Raw genomic sequence first — 26,097 nt, 5'->3', positions numbered from 1 at the left:
ACCACCATATACATATAATTCGAAACCACAAAAAAATTTGCTTATAGGGAGTATGCCACCATGTGTCCCAAGGGGGCCCTGCCATTCACTTCAATGGGACTGAGCTGCACCTAGGCCACGTGACCAATGAATGTGTCATTACATGGCCTAGACTAAGCTGACAGAAGGCCATAGAGCTACTGCGACCGCTGATGCCTTCACAAACAGCTGATCCCCCGGGTGTCAGATCCCCACTGATCAGATACCGATTACCTATATAGGGGATAGGTCATCCGTAAGAAAGATCTCGGAAAACCCTTTAACAAAGTAGTGTTTGCTTAACTCACATGGAGTAACAAATTTGACAGGCAACAGACTTAAGGGTGTAATAGAATGGCCAGTTCATCGTTGAAGAGCATTGACTTGTTCATTGGACAATTCTGCTTTTTAAACATGCTTCATCATTGTTTGCCGGTGGTAGATCGTGCTGTCTAATCACGATCTGCTGCTGACAAACAACTAGACAGCATGGGGACGAGCGATGGCGGGGGAGATCTCTGCATGTAATAGCAGTGGTCTCCTCTGCTAGCGCACAGGCGTTTGCTGGGAAGGAGCGCTTCCTTCCGGACAATCGTCTGCAGAATTGGGCTGTCTAAAGGCTGTTTCACATGAGCGAGTCCATTGCGGGAATCACGCTCCGTGTGCGAGTGTGATCCCCCGCTCTGGACTTGCAGGAGCGCACGGCATTATCATGATTTATAATGCTATGTGTCTCTGCATGGCCTTTTTTCCACAGAATCACTGTGACATAAATCTGTCAGTATGATTCTGTAGAAATAAGGTCAAGCAGAGACACATAGCATTATAAATCATGATAATGCAGTGTGCTCCTGCAAGTCCAGAGCAGAGGATCACACTCGCACACCGAGCGTGATTCCCGCAATGGACTTGCTTGTGTGAAACAGCCCTAATACAGCCTTTAGTGGTTCCAGTTTCTCAATCGGGGTCATTTACCAATAGTTTAACGCCCCTCTTTGGTGAAAAATTGTAACACAGCCACTTTTTTGAATGCGACAATATTTGTCACAGGTGATTTATGCCGCGTTCAACAAAAAGGAGTGTCGCGGGGGAAAATTTACTAATACAGGATTAAAAAGGAGTAAAATTTGGTGAAAACCTATGCCAGCCCCCAGGTAGATTTTCGTCATAAATTTGGTGGATCTTCTGGCAACAAAGCCAGCATAAAAAGGTATTAAAAACACCTGCAGGATTTTATGAATTATTTAAGAATGTTTAAAACACAAAAATGTGATTTAAACAATAGGTGATTTTCTGATGACATTCCCTTTAAGCAACAACTCATTCTCCCTCACAGGAACAAACACTGAATCTGTCATCAGCAGCCGTCACTCTTTCATATCCTGACTGATGACGACACAGGAGGCATCGCATAGTCATCCCACAAAACTTGATCTGATTTTTATAGGTTTCATGTAGCTAAAAAAAAAAAAACTGCTTTCACTCGTGTTTATGCCCCTCCCACATGCCACAGTTTGGAACTAGGTGCTTGAAAATGTGCAGATTGAAATGAATAGGTCAGTACGGTCATGTACATGAAGAATTAGCGGGGATCTCAGTGCCCGTGACACCTTCCCATATTATGTCAGAGTTTTTTTTTTTTTAAACACTACACTTTTAGGATGCATTCAAACATCCATGTTCTGGGCACATTACACGTCTGTGAAACTTGCCTGTGCCATGGCCTGGCCACCGGTTTAGCGGACCTACTCTCAGTATCATACAGATCTATTATGCAGTTAGTTCAGGTCAGTTAAACCCACGTTAGGGCTGTGACACAGGAAAGTATTATGGAGGATTAATAGGTCTGAAACACGCATGTGTGATTCTGAGGTTAATTAGAAGAAAGAAAAAAAAAAAGGCCCTTTTATCTTCCTCAACACCGGCTTTAGCTCAGCTGAAAGATACAGTGATGGGATTTTCCTTAAAGACTTTTAGGTTGGTCATATAGCATTTATAATTAGGTGTCAATTATGTGACCAACTCACATTAGTTCCTTAGGCAACATATCAGGCCATATGCCAGTAGTGATCAACCTACCATATAATGGGGGCCTCCAATGTAATTTTCTATTACAGTCTATGGGACACAAGAGAGTGGTCGTCTCAATTGTTTCTGTATCTGGGGTGCTATGCCTAGATCACAGGGGACCACAAAAATCAAAATGCCCCCCTTCCCATTATAATGTTCACTATGGTATACTGCCTTTGTCTACACTGCAAACTGTACATGTTGGAACCAGCGGCCTAAGGTGAGGATTCAAAAGACATATGCTCCCTTTGGCTACCTGTTACCCACCATTGCCATATAAGTAAGTCATACTACCCTAGATCTGACCTACCTTGTGGCATACTGTATATTTTATCATGATACCAAGTACTTCTAGTCTAAGAGACTACAATGCTAACTTAACTTGCTCAATGAACACTGCTCATTCTTCTCCTCGTTCGATCTTCGCCTTAACAGCAGTTTATAAGATTAAAAAAGAACCAGTACAGAAATTGGTGATAAATGCTGTTCAGGAAAATTCCTAACCTCAAACCAGTAATAGAATTCTCGTGGTAAAGCTACATGTGCAAGATTTGTGAGATATGAATTCAGGCAGAACATCCCGTAATAAGTGACGGCTGGGAACAAAGATACCCTAAAAATAAGGACCAAAACCTTCTCCAAACTATTTAATATTGGTTTAGAACTTTTTAAAAGCAGAAAAATCACCCACATCTGTTTTATGTTATTGAGGAAGGGGCTAGACTTATGGAAAAACTATAGCAACACGTGCCGTCATTTAACAGCCCCACACGTATCTGGCCCTTTCAACATGGCTTTGATAAAGAAGAAATCACACGTCCGTTATGAATAGATGGAAGTTCATGAGGTAGACGCTTGGGAGTCCAAGGGCCCAGATGGCATTATTTTATCACAGTCATCATCACACCACCAGAGGCTGTTGCAGAACCAAACCACATGCGGGTCTATTATGTTCCACAACAGGCTGCCGATACCTGCAGTCATAAAATCTATTTTCCAGCCAGAACAAAAGCATTAAAAGCAGGGAAATAAGTTACATGATGTCCCATAACATTTGAAAGGATTTCCACTTCATTTTCTTCTAATTTCCCATGTTTCAGCATGGTCTAGAATTAGTATAATAATCCAAAACGCATACAAATTGTGCAGACATGAGAAAATATGCTAACAAAATGTCCTTTTTGTGGCATAGCCTGTAACCCAGAGGCCCTCATGTGTCAAAACCATGTATACCGTACAATACATGATAGAAAGGGGAAAACAGATGTTGTGGAACAAGCTTTTTTTTTTTTCGGGGGGGGGGGGGGGGGGGGTGACAATTGTTTTTCAAACCCCATCCCTTGATCTGCAGCCTTATCTGTATTTTCCTGTCCACTCAAACTCTCATTATTGTTAAATTCTTATAAGTTTGATAAGAATTTAGCTTAAAATGTATGTTTATGAGCCGTCAGGAGTTCAGAGATAAGCTCTACCTATCGATCCATCAGAGCAGCTCCCTGAAGGATTCACCAAGAAGCAGAAGTCTGCAGATGCACTGAAAGCTGTAGAGAAAAAAAAATTGTTGAAAATTTGTAATTTTTAAACCAATAAAAAAAATGAGTAGAATACAATGATAAAAAATTGCCCCCAAATGTGTTTGTAGCCTTTAAATACTAATAATCTAGTTCTGATGGGCGAGGAGTTGAGGTAGGGGTTGTCAAGATCTTCTGGACTCAAAATAGGGTCACCTGTCCAGTAGCAGCCTACGGGTGAATGCTCCAAACTTTTTCAGAACCAATCAATCAATCAGAGCTTAGCTTTTGTTAACTTCTCTACACTGAAATATAGACATTCACTGGTTGCTACGGGCAACAAGGGCACATTCGCAGAAGCGGTGAGACTTTTTTTGTGGGAATTTCTAACTACTTATATCACATTTCTTTTTAATGCGGGCTACAAAATGAAATGTGATTCAATTGACATTTTTTTTGGACATTTCCAAGTTCTGTTTGCACAAGTTTTTCTAAATGGGATCATATGAAGGCCTTATTTAGATAAATATATTTTATAGCACATATGTGAATGTATTACTTTAACCCGCTCAATGGATCCCTATGGTACAGTAAGTTCAGTTCCATAGAACGTTGCGCCCATGCAAAGCTGGTCTTTTGCTGCATTCAGGCATGACCTGATGAGTACTGTTAGTTTAGGTTATTAGAGCCATACTTAGGGATTTGGAGCCTCATTATGGACACAAAACTGGGCACAGACAAGGCCAATATTGACTTCTCACAGAATTCAGATAGAACTGCAGTTAACCCAATTCTCCGTAATTTCTTGGTACAAAATAAAAAGTTAATTATAAAAAATAAAAAAATCTAAACAAAACATCTCACCATACTGGTCTTAAAGCAATTCTCTGTGGTGGTTGCTCCATTGCAATATTTAATCCGCCACACTACATGCAGCACCAGTCGCTATTAAACCGCACCAAAACAAACGGACATACAACAATTTCTGCATATAAAAATGTGCATAAAATAACGATGTATAATGTGATCTGAGTTACATTTTTTTTTTTCCCAGACCACTCTCTCAAACCAATAGTTTTTGGTTCTCAAACTTCTCCCAGAATGTAGCTCCTGGAATGTTGGTAGCTGGATATACTGGGAAGCATTGGGGTTTATGCAGGCAGTCTCCTGTATGGAGGTACACGAAACTGTACCTCGTTATTACTACTGAGGCATTCTCCCCTAGAAATATTACATCAGTCAAACTGAACCTGTATGACACTACAGGGGGGCTTTACGGCATGAGCCCTTAATGAAAAAGGCTTACATAGCAATACTGGAACTTGGCACTAAGAACCGTATAAGTGGCAGCTGACACCAGGCTAAGGATCTTATCACTGTCACTTGGCTCCAGGATCATATAACTGGCACTTGGCTAGCGCTGTCACATTAGACCTTACACAATCACTGTATCACTGCCACTTGTTTGTGGTTTCTTATGACAAGATGGTTATGATTTGGTAATATAACATTTAGTGGATTTTAGAAGTGCTGTACATCATCCAGCGGTTTTAGCTAAGCACCCAGCAGAAAGACATGTATGGTGTGTCATCTTACCCATTAAAGGGGTATTCCAGCATTCCAATACACCCCATTCACTGGATAGCAGGTAACCACTAGATCAAACCACTGGAACCCCCAACAATCATGAGAACGTGGGTCTTGTTCCACTGCATTAACGGAGCAGATTTAGGTCTCATACTCATCCACGTGACAGACCACCACAATAGGCCAATACTGTGCCTCAGATTTTATACTGCGGAAAACAGATGTTTTCTTCTGATGATGAAAGTCTTGATGTGCGAACATTATTTTGTGTGATGGTAACTCTTTAAAGAGTCACTGTACATTCACACAATTTCATTTCATTTTCTAGAGATTGGTGTAACTAGCCATGGTCACTAGGGGTCTCACTTCCACCTACGTTGCATTCCACTGCCTGTTGTCAGGCACGATCCGTCCCTGGTAACAGACTTAGAAGATGGCTGAGAGGAAGTGGGGTTCTTGAGCCTGATAAAAACAACTGCTTCTACACAGCCTCTGAACATCACGAGTGTCCTACCTTTGTGCAAGTGTGATTTATCCCTCCTTATCACCTTTTTGCACTCCCTAGAGGAAAATAAACATAGTGGGAAGTAAGGTCACTGCATACAGTGCTGGCAGAAGGGAGACATCCACTGTCTGTGAGAGAAATGCATCTAGCTGTGCAGCTGAAACAGATAATAATAATATGGCTTAAAAGGACTTTAGGGAGGCCACAGCATAACTGTTTCTTCAGTACAGTTATAATTGTGCAAAGAAAAACAGCCATTATGTGTTAATATCTGGCCTATTTTGGACCTTCGGGACACAGTGGATTTTTTTTCTTCATTGACACATTCTGAGGCTACTTTCACTCCTGCGGCCAGGTATTTAAGTAGACAATTCCAGGAATCGACCAGACGAAAACTTCTGCGTGCAGCGGAGATTTCTGCTGCAGATGTGAAACTAGTCTAAGAAAACTTTTAATCTTTCCACTGACAAATCTGCATGAGGACAAGTTGCAATTTTCTTACACCATTTTGGGGCTATATGTAATCTGGGGGGAAAAAAATGTAATTCTGCCTGTATTTTTTCTTTTCATTTTCACCTGGCATCCAGCATTCAATAGGACCTAAATGCCAGGCTGGTCAGCTGCTTCTTTTGCACTTGGCTTTATTCCTACACCACCTACTATGCTGTTTAAATTATGTTATTTTTTTATTTCACGGTTAATCATTATACATTTTGTGCATTTGGGATTGGCTATAGCTCCGATCTTGGCTGTTGCAATGGGATGTCAGCTATATGTTACAGCCGACACCGACTGCTGCTGGAATAGGTACAGTTCTTGTGTCTTTGAGGCCTTATGTGGGTAGTAGTCCCCAAATGTAGCAGTATCTTCATTCAGAGTTGTAGCTAAATGGATTGCAGATGTAGCAGTTGCACCAAAAATTCACCCAGGTTCCCACAAAATAAGACAATTATTTTAAATGGCACAGGGTAGGTGAGGACCATTCTATAGATTTGGCCTTGGAGCCCAGAAGCCTAAACACTGCTGTCTACATCCTACCTAACATAAGCAGTGAAAGTTCTATGAGGGGAATGTTTATGTATTTTATCATTTAAATACCCACAAGGTCCACATGATAACACTGCAATAGACAGAGATCAACAGGGGACAGGTCATAAAAATCTTAGTAGTGCTGCACTAAGCATAGTCACTGTACAATGTAGCGCTGTGCTTGGTATGTTATAAAGAGTCCACAATCTTTTGAAACAGTTGATCAGCGAGGGTGTCGAACCTTTCCACTGATCTGATATTGACGACCGATCAGAGTATCGATCCTCAATATATATTACTCCTTAAAAATGCCTTTAGAGCTTGAGGTTAAAGCTGTGCAGTTACAGATATCTAATGCGCAGACCATATATACATGACTGGTGTCAGCCCCTTGCTTTGGGAAATATGAAGGACATGAGTTGCAGTGAATATTGTAAAAATGTATAACATTTATCAAAGCAATTTACATTACACACAAGCATAAAACACAGCACTCAGATATACACTGAAGGCAAGAACATTTGCAAAAATTTAGCCATGAGGAATATACAATTAAATATTTACAGGTCTAACAAAGCACGGGAAAAATTAAAATGTTTACAAAAATCATAGAACAGATTATAAAAAGGAATTTACATCAAGTGAAGCGTGATACAATAACGCGCCGGATAAAGTGGAACCAACGGTGGGAAGAAAACACAAAATAATATACATAGAGGGCTCTCCATGTCAGTCATGTAAAAGCAAACACCAGAACATATACAACAGACCGAGACTGTCCGTCAGAGTGGTTACATGTGTAAACAATTCGGCTTTCATTTTTGTCCGGTTATTGAAGAGATATGGTTAAGACATCTGCATGAGACTCAAATTTAAAACCTGAGATTTCAGGCTTGAATCTGGAACTTTGTTAATGGCGGATTATCAGTAGCAGAAAATGTACTGCAGCCGACTGTCCGTACAGTGTATTTGCCATGACTATACGGATGAATAATAATGATGTGGACGTACTGGCTTCTCCTGTGCTCACAAGAGGAATGGAGGAAATCTACCATGTTTCCCCAAAAATAAGACAGGGTCTTATATTTTTTTTCTCCAAAAAAAGGGTTAGGGCTTATTATTGGGGTAGGGATTATTTTGGCTCCATGAACATATTTTATATAGACACATGCCAATTACAGAACAGTTGCTGGTCAGTGTTTATATTAAATATGACTATAACCCCCCTGATCCATAGCAATGCACCCATATACTGCAGTACATGGGTGCATTCCTATGGATGGGGGGTTATAGTCATATTTTCCACACATTTTTCATTCTGGTACCGTATATTGCCCCTGAGCTGTCCTTACCCAAGGGACATAGGCAGCAATCTACGGTACCAGGGAGAGAAGATACAACACGGGAGAGAAGTAGGGAGCTCCTCCAGGCAGCAGAGAGGAGAAAGAGATCCTCCTGCTGCCTCCTTCATGTAAGTAAGAACGTGCGGGCTGGCGGCAGTACAGGGCATACAGAGAAGATGCCAGCCCGCCCAACGTGAAAGTGAAGGGAAGCCCGGGCTGCCAGTATAATTTAGCATTTCGTGAAGCTACCAGCCCGCCCATCAGGTGCTGCGATGTAGGCGCGGGCTGGCGGACTCACTGAAGGCTAATTCACTGAAGCCTGCGCTGCCCGCCCAGTTTCATGACGGCTCAGGAGCCATTAGGCTGGGTTCACACCTGAGCGTTTTACAGCGCGTTCCTACGCGCTGTAAAACGCTCAACAAGGAGAAACCAATGCTTCCCTATGGGAATGGTTCTCACCTGGGCGTTTTACAGCGCGTACGATCGTGCTGTAAAACGCCCGACGCCCCAAGAAGTACAGGAGCTTCTTTGGGGAGTCTTGTCGCGTGTTCCCGTACATAGACTTTCAGGAACGTGCAACAATGGGCGTTCGCTTGTCTAAGTATGCGCGATTGGAAACGCCGGTACAATCGCACATACAGAGCGCTCCATCGCGAACGCTCAGGTGTGAACCCAGCGTTAGTGAGCACTCCTGAGCTGCTGCAGCCCGCACATTTCTCCCACCTTCCCTTTACATAAAGAAAATACGGCTGTATCTAGGGCTTATTTTTGGGGAAACACGGTACTATGAGATACTATAAAAATACAACAATTAAAAAGCATTGATTGAGGAGGTTCTCTACCTAAATATATTTTTGGAAAAATCTGATTCCTGCAGAGAAGCATGTGGCATTTGTCAAACTGCCAGCTAAGACACATTTAGATGGACAGAGGAGCAGCAGACTGTCGGGACGGAAGTGTTCCTGCTCATTTCGTGTGGGTGAGCCTCCACAGTATGAGGATGAGGGGTCGCTACAGTAACCACTTGTCCTTATACAGCTGCATTGTTTCTAGGCAGTAGATCGCTGTTTAGACACCACCATTTCCTACAGAGAAAGGATAATTTACTTGCAAACGAATAACAATCATTTCACCCGATGAACCAGCATTTCACTCGTTCATCAGTTGATCGGCTGCATCTTTAGACAGGCAGATTGTGGGGAACGAGTGTTTGCAGGAACATTCGTTCCCAATAATATGCCTGAATATTGCCCCATCTAAATCCACCTAAGTGATTCACAGATATAATCTTATCAATGGAGTTTTTAGGGTAGGGTCACACAGTTTTTTTTGGGAGGAGGCTTTAAAGCTGATTGTCCTGCAGGTCTTTAGGCCAATGTGGATTTAAAAGGAATCAGAAATATAAAAGACGGACATGGACTTCTCCTTCCTGCTGGATCCACTTTTGCCTTTATAAAAAAAAAATTATAATAATGCAGGAAAACCTGCCTCAAAACCTCCTCCAAAAACCTCAGTGGGAACTTACTCTAAAGCAGCACATCCCTAGCAACCAGTGTCTCAGATTACTAAGGGCTTCACCTCAAGCCAAAATTACCACTGAACTGAGGGCAGAAATCAGTTAGGAGGCTTGACAAGTATGTCAATCTTTTAACACAGTTTAGGTTTTGATCTAACTTTGTTAGCTGATCGATTTACTTTTTTATTTTTAGATATATATATTTATTATCATAGAAATGTAACATAAAAAGCCTTGTACAATTGAGAAATGATAAAATTCTGTCTGAGAGACTAGAGGACGATTACTGCATACAAGTTATACATGTAACGCAATTATAAAATTCCAGTGAGCTCAAGCTCCCTCTAGTGGTGGGTGCAGGCAGCCAAAAGGTTTTCCTTTTACTATATGTCTAGACAGCCGATTTGGATCTCTGTGATGGATATGTTAGAAAAATAAAATGGCACGCCTATTTGGACCCATTTTTATGATTATACTATAGTTCTCCTTTTTAAAATTTAAAAGATTAAAATCATGGAGAGTCTAGCTTAATGTGCTGTGTCACTAGCTGAAACATATTAGAGGGAACCAGTCACATTAAACATAGGGGGATATTATTCATCTCCCTTGCACCAGAAAAGTGGCTTCAAAAACTCAGAAACTTTTCCATGGCAAGGGCGGGAAAAGCACGTGGCCAACAGCAGTGACAAATTTACCAGTTTTCTGGTGCAAATGAAGCCAGAAATCTACGATAGCTCCGAGCTGTCCTAGACTTCTGTTTAGGCGCATGGACTGCCAGAGGATGCACCTACATTATGATGAGGTCTGCGTATCCTCAGACAATGCAGGGGGTTTTAAGGCAGGCACAGAAAGTGCCTGTCTTGATAAATCTCCCCCACAGTGCCCGATGTGCAGCCTTTTATAGAGCAGGAGGAGCTGGGCAGATTTGTGGGGAAAGATTCAGTATAAATTGCATTTTATTAATTGTAATCCTGCTCTGTCTATGACTAAGAGTCTAGTGGGCGGTCCTGCTTAGTGATTGACAGCTATTTCTATGTGCTGTCAGAAGGCTGTTAATAAGTATAAAAGGAGCAGTGGCTTCAGTGAATACCCACAGCCTATAGATGGCACAGCATGTCCAAGGTGACATGCCTTATGGAACCCAGCTATATATGTCAATAGTGGAAATGCCAATAAAAAATATTACTACCCAGCATAATAAAATCAAAATTTACTAGTAGTAAAATATAAATAATGGAATGTATATTTTTTGGTTAAAATTCACTGAGAGTCACAAAGCATTATTGAAATACAAATGAGAGCAGAGACTCTGTGGGAGTGTCGATCTTCACATAGTCTAAGAATAGGAATCATTGGTATAGAGAACAGTGAGATGAGGTTTGCTCTATTCTCTATGTGGGTAAGGATGTGTCGTAGGGAGAGGTGACCATTTACATTGGGCTGAAAGCTGCATCACACAGCAGACGATTGTCGGCGGCAGTATTACACTGCCAAAGATTGTTAGCGATTATCAGCCGAAAAATCGGGCAGTGTAATCCAGGCTTTAGTCCTGAAGATCCCCTTTAAATTAAACTGGAGTCAAGTGACTGGGGCAGAATTTAAGTATAAGGGTCACATCCTATCCTAGGAAGAGGATCGTTCCTCTGTGCTAGCATTGATAAGCTGTGGTTAACTGGCCCATCCATAAGGCACTATTTTACTTATGTCAGAAACAATGGGCAATCCAGATGGGTCCATTACTTTTCAATAGACATGCATTTACTAGCATCTTCATCATATAATCAGCATCAAATAGGAGTAGTAGGTATTTTGTACACATTTTCTTATGGATGCATCCCATGACTAAGGGACTAGTATACATACCCCGCACCTTCCCCCACAGCTGTAATCTCAGAGATCAGTGGCTAATATACTTTGATATTCAAATACTACACACATTTGTGAAAAAGTATTAAACTCCTATAAATTCCAGTTTTAGCTATATCGTATAATAAAAAACCTGCAGCTCTCTAATATACTTTGTGTTTGAAAGCATCTACATTTTCAAGATCTATGCTTGCTCTTAGTGAATGGAAACATTTATTGTTTACCTCCACAGATAACCTGTCTTAGGGCTCTTTCACACTTGCCTTGTCCGGATCCGGCGTGTACTCCATTTGCCGGAATCACACGCCGGATCCGTAACACCGCAAGTGAACTGAAAGCATTTGAAGACTGATCCGTCTTCAAAATGCGTTCAGTGTTACTATGGCAGCCAGGACGCTATTAAAGTCCTGGTTGCCATAGTAGTAGTGGGGAGTGGGGGAGCAGTATACTTACCGCCCGCGCGGCTCCCCGGGGCGCTCCAGAATGACGTCAGAGCGCCCCATGCGATCACGTCATCCATGCGTGTGGGGCGCCCTGACGTCACTCTGAAGCGCTCCGGGAGCCGCACGGACGGTAAGTATACTGCTCCCCCGTTCCCCACTACACTTTACCATGGCAAACAGGACTTTAGCGTCCTGGCAGCCATGGTAACCATTCAGAAAAAGCTAAACGTCGGATCTGGTAATGCGCCGAAACGACGTTTAGCTTAAGGCCAGATCCGGATTAATGCCTTTCAATGGGCATTAATTCCGGATCCGGCCTTGCGGCAAGTGTTCAGGATTTTTGGCTGGAGCAAAAAGCGCAGCATGCTGCGGTATTTTCTCCGGCCAAAAAACGTTCCGGTCCTGAACTGAAGACATCCTGATGCATCCTGAACGGATTTCTCTCCATTCAGAATGCATGGGGATAATCCTGATCAGGATTCTTCCGGCATAGAGCCCCGACGACGGAACTCTATGCCGGAAAAGAACAACGCAAGTGTGAAAGAGCCCTTAGGGTGCTATAACACTTGAATTTGCAGATCGGGATAACGCTCACGATTTTCCAATAATTCCCAGGTGACACCTGGGTTTACAACTTAGAATCATGGCAAGTCAAGGTGCAGCCAGTCAATTAGCGGGAATGGGTAAGGAATAGGGATGAGCAAACTTCTGTTTTTAAGTTTGGTGTACAATGTTTGGGTTATCTAAGAATTCAGTTAAGGATTCCGCTACCATGGACTATAAGTTTTATGGTCTGTGGTAGTGGAATCCATAACGGAATTCTTAGATAACCCAAACCTTGTACACCAAACTTGAAAACAGAAGTTCCCTCAACACTAGTAATGACTATTCCGGGTATTTCAACCTTTCCCCTAGTCACAGAATAAGGAATAACTATTATATCGGTGGGGGTCTGACTGCTAGGACCACAACTGTTTACGAGAACAGAGGCCCCCCAAAATGAATGATGCAGCAGGTCCGTGATGCACACTGCCACTCCCTTCATAGCTGTGGCACTGCCAGAGATAGTGGAGTACAGCAGGATCCCTGTTCTCTCGTGAGCAGTAGACCTCCAATCAATCTGATAGTGGCTAGACTGGTCATTCTAGAGCTCTGATACACTGCAACTGGCTTAGGACCCAAGTTGGGCACAATCAGGATGATTTTTCAGCAGAGTCGTAATTGTATCTGTTCTACTACAACCACTTTTGGTTTCCATGTAGTTGGTGAGAACCACTGTGGTCTCCTGGCCTGTACAGGTGAAGTAAATAGTGTGACTTTGAGTCAAACCAATGCGGGTGGCCCATGACCCAGCCTTAGTATTGCTAGATATGTGGATCCAAACTGAAGTTACTGATCAGAATTCACATTGCAATCTGATTTATTCCACCTATTACCCTTCTTTTTTCTATTGTCCTCCTCTGTGATTCAGCCAAAGTGAAAATTATATCAAAACTATCAAAAAATGTAATGCCACTAACATTTTCTATTCCAGTCTGCGGCAAATAAAGTGATAATTATACTACAGTCCAGTTAAAATGTTTCAGGTCCGATTCAGGTCCGGCCGACAGGCTTGCCAGATCAGGAATGTATCACTAGCTCAGCCGAAAATGTAAATAACACAGTGAAGAGCCACCTCTGTCAAGAACATTTGGCGGTGAGGCATTTAACAAGAGGGGATGCTTGTGTAAACCCATTTAAGAGCTATTAAAAGGCAGCGGGGAGTTGAGGTAAAAAGTCTTGTTAGCATATGAACAACTGGAGTCTTCAAGTCCTAGATGCTGCAAGCTGCATTAATCGAGTAATTGGAGCGCCACCTAATGACCGGCCAAAGGCCACGGTCCCCTTTCCTGTCTTCTTGGTACTCTGTCCCCGGGGACTGCAGGTTACTTTCTCTGTGGAGAGAACTAAGAATTAGAATTACAATTCTATATTGTAGAATTATACATTAGATTTAGGTACATTCAGCCATGTCAGGTATATAACCATATATCTATTTAATAGTTAGAGCTCAGTTTTTCTAATACAGCTACCCGAACCCGCTGAATACACCAGAAGCTCCTGGACTCCAGTGCAAAATTACTAACAGGGCTTCCACATATCATGCTTCATTAATAGTACTGTCTCCTTAAATGGGAAGAGAGATTTTATGGTTCTCTTGGGCCGAGGAGCAACCACATTCTCTGCACTCCCTACATGTACCTCCCTGGCACAGATATAGAATTAAAATATAACATTTTTGTACCTGCAGGCAGAGGGAGCTCAGGAGCTTACTGCATACTATTTATACACTGAACTATTAAGCTGAGCTCCCTCTAGTGGTAGATGCAAGTAGCACACACATTATTCTTTTAAATCTATGTCTATGCAGTGGATTTGAAATTCTGTATCAGAAAAAAAAATTACCCCTGACCATTAAAAAGATATATTAAGAAATTACCAAAGGACTATGTGTCTAAGGCTGAGATGCACAAGTTTGGTTATCCCTGGAGTGTTCATTTTGTGCCTACAGTGCACCAACCAAATCTGTTGAGAGTCTTCTTTTTGCCATCCTTGCACTATCTCACCTGCTATAGTTGGTGGCCGTTTTACCAGTTTTCCAGTGCTCAACTGTAACCTGCCAATACGACTTTGGCTGATTGTCCCATTGCCGACACGTGAGGAAGATGCACTGGTGAAGAATGGACACATTGGAGAGGTCAGTAAAAAGCATTAAAAGGTGAAGACACGGATGACACAAGTTACTTACACGCACAGCATGTGTGGCTTCTCTATTTACAGGATCAAGATAAAAAAAATCACTGGCTGTACTGGTATATCTGGAGGATAATTTATATATGAAAGTCATAATGATCACTGTTTCCAGCTGCCCAAAACCAGTAACAGTTGGCGCAGGCCAATGAAGTAATAGAGCTAGTGTTGAAGTAAAACCAAATACAATGCAAAGGCACTCTGCTAACATTGAATATAAGGATTGTAGCTATTCCTTATGCTATATTCACAATGTAAATGAATATGAAGCACTTAGCAATAACCATCCACCACGCTAAGGTGACCTCTTTAGATGGGACCCTACTCTACAAGGACTCATTGCTTTGTGCCAACAGACTTTAAATGAATTCAGAGAAAGAAAGCTCTTTCACGCACTTTTCATTAGTGCAGTATATATCTGGAGCCTTCTCTCTGTGAATTCATTTTAGGCTTTTTGGCACAAAGAGAGGAGTCATTGTAGAGTAGGATCCCATCTAAAAGAGGTCACTTTGCAGTGGTGGATAAGCACAAATTATTTTTATCAAATTGTATTTGCCAAGTGCCTTATATTAATTTATATAGTGAATATAACATTAGTAAAATGTATAATCCATATATTATATTTAAGTTCTGTTGCCTTGCGTTTTACTTCTGTATTTTCAGACCCCGCGACATACATGTGTCATTTACACCATAGTATTCAAGTACTCACCTCATAGATCGCCTTCTTCTCTGACCATACGATTTCATACTTGAAGCACATGAACCAGTGGTACCCTTTACTGAAAGTCCATTCGTGGTAAACACAGGAATATCGGAGCTGTGGGTGAAAGAGATTCCCACTGTTAAAGATGTTTTCCAGGTTAGATAACCCATCTTCAGATGAGGGTCCATTCACACGTCTGTATGCGTTTTGCGGATCCGCAAAACACGGAAACCGGCAATGTACTCTCATAGAAAATGGCTTTTCTTGTCTGCAATTGCGGACGAGAATAGGACATGTTCTTTTTTTTGCGGATCCGGGAGTGCAGATCCGCAAATGCGGACAGCACATTCCGGCCCCATTGAAAATGAATGGGTCCGCACCTGTTCCGCAAAATTGCGGAACGGATGCGGGCGTGTGAATGGACCCTTATTCTGAGTTAATAGAGGGGGTCCTATGTTCAGTACTCCTGTCTCCTGGTCAGAGTGGAATGTGGCTACATGAAGGATCTCTGGTGGCAGATCCATGAAGGTCTTCAACATTCTAGGGTTTAAAGTGGTGACTAATGCAGCGACTAATGATGGTCATGCAAATACATAAGAAAGCACCAACTTTATTTAATGATAAGGATGCCCCATGGACCTCAAGAAGGTTAAGTGTCAGATTAAGTTCCATTAGTCAATTGAAAACGCCTGATAAAATCGCATTGGGCACAAATAGCATGCTACTTTTTTCCCCCACTTTTCAATCAGCTAATGGACTTTTTCTGTATATATAGAACCAAAAAATGCAAAAGACTTCACATAATTCAAAGACCTTTATAATCAACCCACAAATATTAAAACACAAATATATTAAAGGGGTTCTGCAGTTTGCTTAAACTGATGATCAATCCTCTGCATAGATCATCAGCATTTGATCGGCCGGTGTCCAGCACCCGGGACACCCGCCGATCATCTGTTTGAGAAGGCTGCGGCTTTCTCACTGTTTACCGCAGGCCCAGTGACGTCACGACTAGTATCAATGGCCTGGGCGGGGCTAAGCTCCATTCAAATGAACAGAGCTTAGCCCCACCCAGGCAAGATCAGATGCTGATGATCTATCCAGAGGATAGATCATCATAGAAACATAGAAACATAGAATGTGTCGGCAGATAAGAACCATTTGGCCCATCTAGTCTGCCCAATAAAATCAGTTTAAACAAACTGCAGAACCCCTTTAATATCTTGCCAATAAATCACATGACAATATTTAATCTAATACACAGCCCCACAAACATTACCCCAATAGAATTCAATGGTGACCAGCTACCAACCTTTTTACAAATGTGCAGTCAATTTGTGGCACGCCAATACTTTTCCAGCCAGAAATTTCCGAGGGACCAAAAGTCACAGTCTTGTCCATCTCTGACACCATCCAGCCTTCTTCTGACAAGTCAAATGTGGTATTCATGTCCCTGATATTCAGAGCTTGAGTGTGAACCATCGCACTGTTCTGGAGGGCAGACGTTCCGAGTGGTACCCGGCCTTTTGTCACTGTCCGAGACAGAGCGACTGGTGCGGTTTGCGAACCTTGCTTTGGCGTACAGAGAGATTGTTTAGACTGACAGGCGGCAGGAAGGTCAGTGGGTTTATTAGGAAACAGATTTGCACTTGATCGGAGGTTTTGTCGACTAGGGATGGAGGATTTTCTTGGTCGTTTGACCTGCACCTCTGGGGTGCTGGGATGGGCTTGGCGCGATTTAGACGGGGTGTGTGTTTCAGCTCTTCTCCTTTTCACTGGCACCACAGGGCTGCGGAGTGTGGGGCTGATGTCCGGGAGCAGCTCCTGGTGACAGCGTTTGGTAGGATGCCGTTTCCTGGTAGGAGGGGCAAGGACAACTGGCTCCTCATCTTTAATATCTGGAATTATGTCTGAAATACAACCAAAGTAAAAACAAAATATTAAAGGGGTTGGTCAGTTTATATTACTAGTTACACATGTGCAAATAATAGCCTATGCATGCAGCTAGCAATAAGCATTCATAAAATATCGGCACTGGTGTCCGATAGTTTGATAAGAATAATTAATGTTTACAATTAGGTCCCCTGACCTGCGTGCCCAGGCACTGCGATCAGAACATGGATGGATAGATAAATATATAATATTTGTGCTGCTTTAAATCAATGCTGCCACTTATTTGAAAATAATTATTTAAAGAGGACCCATCACCATTCCTGACATGTCTCTTTTAGTGCACTTGGAACATGGAGAGGATTCCGTACATCAGCAATCCCCAATCATTTACACTGGATATGGACTGCGCATGCACTAGTTCCCGTCCGTCCACGGTGTAAGTGAATGGAGGCCACGGATTCCTCTCCATGTTCCAAGTGCAGCGACAGTACACAGGAACATCACAAGGCAGAGAAACATGTATGTACTAAAAGAGACATGTCAGGAATGGTGATGGGTCCTCAATAAAATCTTTATTTCCAGATAAGTGGCAGCATTAATGTAAAGAAGCACAAATATTGACATATATATATATATGTATATTTTCTATTCCATATCCAGCCTGTGGCATTTTAATCTGTTGTAATAAATACTGATGAATCATCCATTCAGAAGACCTCAGAGTGAATGTCTGAGTTCATCTAGACCTAAACTTACACGGGCCAAAGAGTCTGGCTATGCGCCATAGGGGAGGCAGAGTGACTGCTTTACAGCTCTCCAGCCATCACTGGAAATGGAGCATTATAAATGGAAAGCTAAACCAAGAATAAAAATTCAAATCAGATGCGCTGACTGCGAAGCGGGAAGCCCTGGCAAGAACAGTTCTACGACATTCGGTGCACACAGACCTGTAAGCCTAGTGATGCCCTGGGAATAGATGCAGTTATATATCCATCAGTTAGCAAATCACTGTACGGACCACCACAAGTCTCACTCCCACCTATCCCAGCAGCTTGTCTCCACCTTCCCTCCAGCCACCATCGCATTATCGCTTTCACATGCTAAACACGGATCATTCTTTTGATTAGAGAACAGTCGGTATGGCAGCGCGTTCTCCAGAAATTGTCCGATGACATGTCTGGAAACCATACTTGTAATGAGCCCCATGCATACAACTGTATAAGGCTGAGGTCAGATGTTCTAGATTTGCAGTGAGGATTGTGCAGAAAATGACAGGATGATATTTTCATCTCTTCAATGTATGGGGTTAAACCCACTGAGTCTGCAGTGAAACCTGCATGTAACATTTGGATTTTGCCAGTGAATTTACACGTATTTCTTCCACTATGTCTCGACTGACAGTAGTACTAGGGCTACACAGCAAATAACGAAAGGGAATGTGGTTGTGCTGCTACTCGGAGCAGTGGGACAGGCGAAAGATTGTCAGGGCTGGGCGAGATGTGGTGGTGGGGAGCCCCTCTCTGCTCAAAAACTGTTTGACGACACAAACTGCAGCTGCACGCAAGCAGACAGAAATCCAAACCTGCACACCAACCTGGGGGCCGCAACGCAATCACATTCTGGATAGGTCATCAGTATCTGATCAGTGGAGGTCCGACACCTGGGACCCCCGCCGACCAGCTGTTCGAGAAGGCTGCGGCGCTCACAGTAGCGCTGTGGCCTTCTTCTCTGCGCTTTGTATTGCAGCTCAGCCCATCCACTTCTATGGGGCTGAGCTGCGCCTGGGCTATGTTACCAATGAAAGTGACGTCACATGGGCTAGGAAAAGCTGCGAGAAGGCAGCGGCGGTACTGCGAGCTTCGGTGCCTTCTCAAACAGCTGATCGGCAGAGGCCCCGGGTGTCAAACATCCACTGATCAGATAGCTCTCATGTATATCCATTTTCCAGAGTCCTATGTTAAAAATCAAAATAAAAATGCATATCTTGTAGAATGGTGTCTGTACTGGATGCCTGTATCATATATCTTAGTCCATATAGATCATAAAATTTATACGGACTAAAGTCCATATAGATAGAAAAAATAAAGTATACAAGCCTGGCTGATTCAGGCGCTCTTTTGGCATCTGTTAGGTGAACTGAGGCTTGCAGATACAATTGGCGTATGCGCCAGAAGCGCCTCCAGCACAAGCACCAAATGGACACTGTACTGCTGTGTGACTACAGGGAGAAGCGAGCACCAAAATATCTATCTTTCTCCCATAATTCTACCAGTAAATTGTGGTCTGTTATTTATGGCAGCCAGTATTTTGTCTAAGGCTTTATTCACACACTGCAGATTTGGTCAGTATTTTGTATCAGTAACAGACAAAACCAGGAGTGGAGTCACAATAGAAAGATTTACATTACTTCTCATTTTTGCATCCTAAATACTGAAGCAAAACATAGACCAAGACCTCATGCACACAGCCGTTGTGCGGCCGTTCCGTCCACAATTGCGGTCCCCAATGCACGGGCAACATCCGTGCAGCGGGCCGGACCCATTCAACTTGAATGGGTCTGTGGTCTGTCCGCACCGCAAAAAAAATATGACATGTCATATTTATTTGCGGTGCGGAACAACGGAAAGAAACACCAAGGAAGGACTCCGTAGTGCTTCTGGCGTTCAGCATCTCCGGAATTGCGGACCCATTCAAGTGAATGAGTCCGCATCCGTGATGAGTGGTGCACAAGGCCGGCGGCTGTGGACTGCCAACCCGCCCAAAGGCCGTGTGCATGAGGCCCAAATCTTAAAACTGAACAACTACTGAACAGTGCTTGCCCATAGATTATTTCACCCACCTCCTATTATAGCATTTCCCAGAATGCACTGCTCCAATACTTACTAGTTTTCTTGACTCAACTCACCTTCCATTGATGGCAGCTGATTGTCATCTTCTTTTAGGTTTTTACTGTTGTCTTCTTCTTGCAGATCAGATTTCTCCTCTTTATCGGTCTGCATTGTCTCAGTGACCCCCCGATCCCCCGCGGCTAACATCTCCAATGCTTGTAGCTCAGCGTCTATTTCCGGGGTCTGTAAGTTGGCTCGTTTCAGAATGGCGTACTGCTTTCGTGCAACATTCAAGAGAGCAGTGACCAGCCTGGAAACACAAACAATTTTTAAGGCCGAGTTTACACCTTCTGGTTAAGATGTGCTTATGTGGCGTTTCTAAACCGTATTCAAAAGACGCACTGTTAAAACCTCAAGTGGTTTAGTTAATGGTGTTAACTAGCCATGCAGTTTTCAGGTCTGTTAAAGGTGTTGTCTCACTTCAGTAAGTGGCATTTATCATGTAGAGAAAGTTAATACAAGGCACTTACTAATGTATTGTTATTATCCATATTGCCTCCTTTGCTGGCTGGATTCATTTTTCCATCACATTATACACTGCTCGTTTCCATGGTTACAGACTACCCTCAAATCCATCAGTGGTGGTCGTGCTTGCACACTATAGGAAAAAGAGTCAGCCTCTCTGGTGGCCGGGACTATGGGAGCGCATTTAGGCTAGTGCTTTTTCCTATATTGTACAAGCACGACCACCACTGATAGATTGCAGGGTGGTCTGTAACCATGGAAACGAGCAGTGTATAATGTAATGGAAAAATTAGTCCAGACAGTAAAGGAAGCAATATGGATAATAACAATATATTAGTAAGTGCCTTGTATTGACTTTCTCTACATAATAAATGCCATTTCCTGAAGTGAGACAACCCCTTTAAGGCTGTATTCCACAATCGCCTGTTCACTAGTTGAGGAGACAGCTGGTATTACCAGCAGCGATCTCCTCCCCAGCATGGGGAGGAATGATCGTTATGCCATCGCTCGTCCCCATGCTGTACAGTGGCTTGCCGGCAGATCGTTATTAGTCGCTTGGAATCCAGTGGAGATCTGTGCTCCTGCAATATGGAGTTCACCAAGACGACTGGCCAATCTGATACAAAGATGGCCAGCTCTCCTCTGTATACACTGTCAGCCTCAGGATGTAAACGTGAAAGCTTCCATTCACTGACAGCATGCAGTGAAAACGGCAATGAATGAAACTACATATACAAACAAGTTGCAGGACTCTACATCAAACAGTGATTAAGCCCACTGAGAATATGGGTCACATATTTTTTAGCAGCAAGTAGAGCACTACTATTCTATGGAGATAACTCGAACAACGAGAATAAACAGAGATTAAACGGGTATATAAAAAATTAATCCTTTATTGAATAAATAACATATATAGACGAGAACGCGAGAACAGATAAAAAAATGGCTATATCTGAGGAGGCATATCAGCACAGGTGAAACATGAAGGGGAGGAATGGAGTACAAGAACGTAGGCAGAAAAAGAGTACAATGCCTCACTAAATTCTGCGTGTAGTTCTGTAACCACGATTACTTCGTATATGGGGGCAAAAAAATAAAAAATACCAAGGTGCAAGTGCAAATGATAAACCACCACATCAATAAATGGTTACAGACTACACCGCAACATATGGATGTGTAATAATAAAAAAATGGGAACATACAACAGCCAAACGGAAGTTAAAGTGCAAATGCATAAAGAGTCACCACATCAATGGTCAAATATCGTAATAGAAAATTAAAACGTGGTGACAACTTCATATACATAAAGATATGGCTCAGGTACACGCCAACATCCACCTATGGATAACCCAAGGGTGGTATAGCTAAGTACCAGAGCCAGTAAACACATCCCCAAAGATACACAAGAGCATCACATATCTACATACCCATAGTATGGGGATATACACCTCAGGAGAGCCACGTAACCCCGACGCGCGTTTCGGGGGATGCCTTCATAAAGATTATTAGGGTGCGTTCACATGACCTGTCTGTCATGTGGGGAAATCTGATGCAGAATCCAAATCCAGAGTAATCACATATTTCTGCCATGGGTTTGCAATTTGAACTGACACGGGTCCACGAGCAGATTTAGCCCATTCAGTGGGGACAAACTTGTCACTTCTTAACACAGATTTTAAATCCATTGTCACACAAATCGATGTGGATTTTCATTAAAACTGAAGAGATGTTTCAAAAAGTGCCATGTGAATGTACCCTTATTGCAAGTCACTTACTTTTCGGTGCTATGTTTGTGGGGAGCCAGCAGGATACTAAGATTGGTCTCTCCTGCTCCACTTTCAAAGCTTTCGGACCCAGAATCCTGAAAAGGACAAAATATGGCATTATTTATGAATGTATTTTTCTATTGGTGCCAACATTTTAGAGACAGTCATCACTCACATCGGAGCATGTCCTCAATAAGGCTCACAATATCATTTCTTCATTGTCACACACAGTAGGGCCAATATCCTAGGAACCCAAACAAACATCAGCAGGTTTTTGGAGTACCCATAGGAAGCCTCTCTACTGGTGGTCTGTCTGGGTTGTCCGAAGCCTATTTGCCATGTGTGCCCTCACATAATCACTGCTCTCAACGCCTCCTAACAGCTAGGTACGGAATGGCCTAGATGGCGGGCAATTCAGCGAAACAACTGTCCAGTAATGCGCCCCTCCCCCATCTCAAAGTCTGTCAACTATCATAGAATTATGTCTAGCAGTCAACAATCGCTCACCAAGAGGTACACTCTCCAAAAGTAGCCTCTGAGAGCCTTTTTTAGCGTAGTGGAGGAAGAACTTTTACACCTTCTTGTGGCAAGACCGTGTCTAATCAGACCATACCTGTAATCATTTACATATCTGCCCAAGATATAACTGCAGCAATATATATACAGCAATCCAACATTTCTATCTGGATGCTTTATTTATTTCTTATGTCAATGAGCGTATGTAGCATTGAATGGCAATTATTCAATTGAATGGCCAACCATGTAATGCATGGATGATCTGGGTCCAGAGCAGGTGCTGCCATGCATTGGTGTGAGGAAGAAAATTATGGCTATATGACTAGCAAATTTGCACCATTTTTGCCAATCTGTCCGCAGCTCTATAACCAAAAACAAGGTGACAGAATCCCTTTAATAAGTCTCCCCATTATCAGCTTCTTCTGCTATCCCTTTAAATAGCCCTGTGTCTGCTATTAAACACTGATCTCATTCATTAGAGTTTAGAAAATGCTCCATAAATTCTATTTTAAAATATTTATGTAAATTCTTTTTTTTATTTTATTTTTTAATGCGAGAATTCAATTAATAACCCATAAAAATGTTAATTGGCCAATGTTCTGACGGTCTTGGATTTGCATGTTATTTAATCTGCCTGACAGGCAGTTGGCGGTTTTCATGTTTTGATGGCTGGAGCTGTGATGCAGCTGGGACTAATAATTGGGTATACGCCCTGGGATGCAGCGTACCAGTGACCAGCATCATAACCAGAGTGTTTCCTATTAATCCTTTCCTCTGAAGACATAGGAATGTATTGAACCCCACAATATAAGTGCCTCTAAATACTATAAAGCAGATTTACTAATCCTGTCTAAAATTTAGACAGTCCAAGTTTAGACTAAGCAGTTTAAAGATGACAGATAAATTTGGTGCACATCTCGACACTTTTGTCTAACTTCATGTGCCCTATTGGTTGGCTTGCTTTGCCCCAAAATTTTGGCCCCTCTCCAGCATTGTTCCTTTCCTCCTAAGCCAGACGAGTCTCAACAGATGTCTAGAACACAGATTTTTGGTGAAAATTAAGGGGGTTTCGGGGAGTAGAATACCGATGACCTATCCTCTGGACAGGTCATCAGAATCTTATTGGTGTGGGTCCAACTCCTGTTACGCCCACTGATCCGCAGTTTAAAGTGGCCACAACCTCCAGTGAGCACTGCGGCCTCCTCACATTGCCGAACATTCAATGGTACTTTGACCAATGAACATGACATTACTGATCTAGAAAGAGCTGCAGCCCTCACTAGAGGGCCACAGCCTCTTCAAACAGCTCATCGGTGGGGTTGGCAGGATTTGGACTCGCGTGATCATATATTGATGACCTATCCTGAGGAAAGGCAATCAATACCGACCTCTCAGATAAATTATTTAGGCCAGAATACCGGCCCTTTTAGTTTTGCAAATCTCCTCCAATCTTTATAGTTTTATTACAAATAGTGGATAAATGTGTCAACCCCACATAACACTAAGACAACCGAGAACAAGCAGGAATCTGGTGGGAATTTAGTGGACATTGTCTGCTTTATATTAAAGGGCTTTTCATATTGATTACCTATACAGCAACCCCACCGATCAGCTGTTTGAGGAAGCCACGGTGCCCAATGGAGCCCTATAACACGCCTCCCCCCCGGTGTTATTAAAGTGCTCCCCCCTCATAAGTGTGTCACTGGATAACCCCCCCAATAAGTGTTAGCCATCCCATAAGTGTGTCACAGCAAATCCCCCAGCCCGTAAACAGCGGGTCCCCATCAGAGCCGTATGCACCCCGCATCAGGATGAGATCATAAGATCCTTCAAAAATGTGGCATCAGTAACACCTTGGACCGATAAGAAGACTGCATGCTTTATGAAGACCCTGAAGACAATTCTGACGAATTGAGCCTTATAAATGTGGACAGCAGTAAGGAGGAATTTATAGGGTTCCCTGACTATTAGAGAAGCAATATGTCCTGGTCTATCCTTACTTGTCAGTTGTTACTGATGCTGCTGTTCATATTTCTATAGTCAAAATATTGTTTGGGTATTTTATTAAACATTTTAACACACCTTAAGTTCAAAATATTTTCTTTTTCTTATTTTCCTCCTCTAAAACCAGGGTGAATCTTATGGGCAGTATAGGGTGAAAAATACGGTATAGATAATTTTATCTTTTTTATAATGGAACTCTATGGTGAACGGATGGAACTGTATGGCATAAGTCTGAGGCATCCGTTTAACGTATATGTTAAACAGATGGGAAAAATGTGATGTGAACCCAGCATTAGCGATATATGCAGGACATCCTGCAGCCACATGTTGCTTCTCGTGGCAGGGCTTCCAACTGGCATTTTTCAGCAGGATAACGGCCGCCCACACACAGCCAGGAATGTCTTTACCAGATTGCAACACTTCCATGGCCTGCCCGGTCCCCAGATTTATCTCCAAATAAGTATTTACGGGAACAGTTGGGACACCAGCTTTGGTAAAACCTACAAGTGTGCGGGATCTACAGGCCCAGATGCAACATATGTGGGTAAATACATATAAACAAAACTATAGTGGCCAATATGGGGAACCGCCCGAGCCCCAAACACTGTAGCGTGTTTCTCATTGGGCGAGCAGTCCCACCACATATGGACCACAGAAATACAGTGGCAAGTATGGGGGAGCTGCTCAAACCCCAAACACTGTAGCGTGTTTCTCATTGGGCGAGCAGTCCCACCACATATGGACCACAGAAATACAGTGGCAAGTATGGGGGAGCAGTCCCACCGCATGTGGGCCGCAGCAAACTACCATCCCGAGCAAATAATGCATACAAAGGAGGACGCCAGCGCGGTCCACATGCACCACAAAAGCATCCTACACAGACTGGAGCATTGTGCGGATGAAAATACAATCATATAAATCACTGAAAAAAATGCACCAAACAGATGGTGCATGATGGGCTCCGATATCTTCCTGACAGGAATATATTGGCAAAAGTCTCAGCTTTTAATATCCGCTTGTATGACCAGCTAGTATAGTCAGTGACATATCTGTTTGGTGCATTTTTTTTCAGTGCTTTATATGTGGGTAAATGTGCCGCAGGCAATCTCCTCCACAGCATGAGGAGGAGCGATCATTATTGTCCGATGAATGAGCATTTGCTCGTTCATCGTGTAATTGGC

General features: G+C 42.7%; 1 protein-coding gene across 1 annotated transcript in view; it reads right to left on the bottom strand.

Annotated features, from left to right (window-relative positions):
* Positions 1-12,740: 12,740 nt before the first annotated feature.
* Positions 12,741-26,097, bottom strand: part of LOC122926691 (kinesin-like protein KIF18B) — an 81,065-nt gene continuing 67,708 nt past the window's right edge. The window contains exons 11-16 of the mRNA XM_044278154.1: positions 22,406-22,491; positions 20,183-20,415; positions 16,697-17,294; positions 15,391-15,498; positions 14,495-14,598; positions 12,741-13,822 (exon numbers count right to left, since the gene is read on the bottom strand). Coding sequence (XP_044134089.1) covers positions 13,695-13,822; positions 14,495-14,598; positions 15,391-15,498; positions 16,697-17,294; positions 20,183-20,415; positions 22,406-22,491 — 1,257 coding nt within the window. The 3' untranslated portion in view covers positions 12,741-13,694. The remainder of the gene's footprint in view (positions 13,823-14,494; positions 14,599-15,390; positions 15,499-16,696; positions 17,295-20,182; positions 20,416-22,405; positions 22,492-26,097) is intronic.

This window comes from Bufo gargarizans, chromosome 2 (genome assembly GCF_014858855.1).
Source record: "Bufo gargarizans isolate SCDJY-AF-19 chromosome 2, ASM1485885v1, whole genome shotgun sequence".
Taxonomy (NCBI): Eukaryota; Metazoa; Chordata; class Amphibia; order Anura; family Bufonidae; genus Bufo; species Bufo gargarizans.
This window is presented reverse-complemented; position numbering and strand designations above follow the sequence as displayed.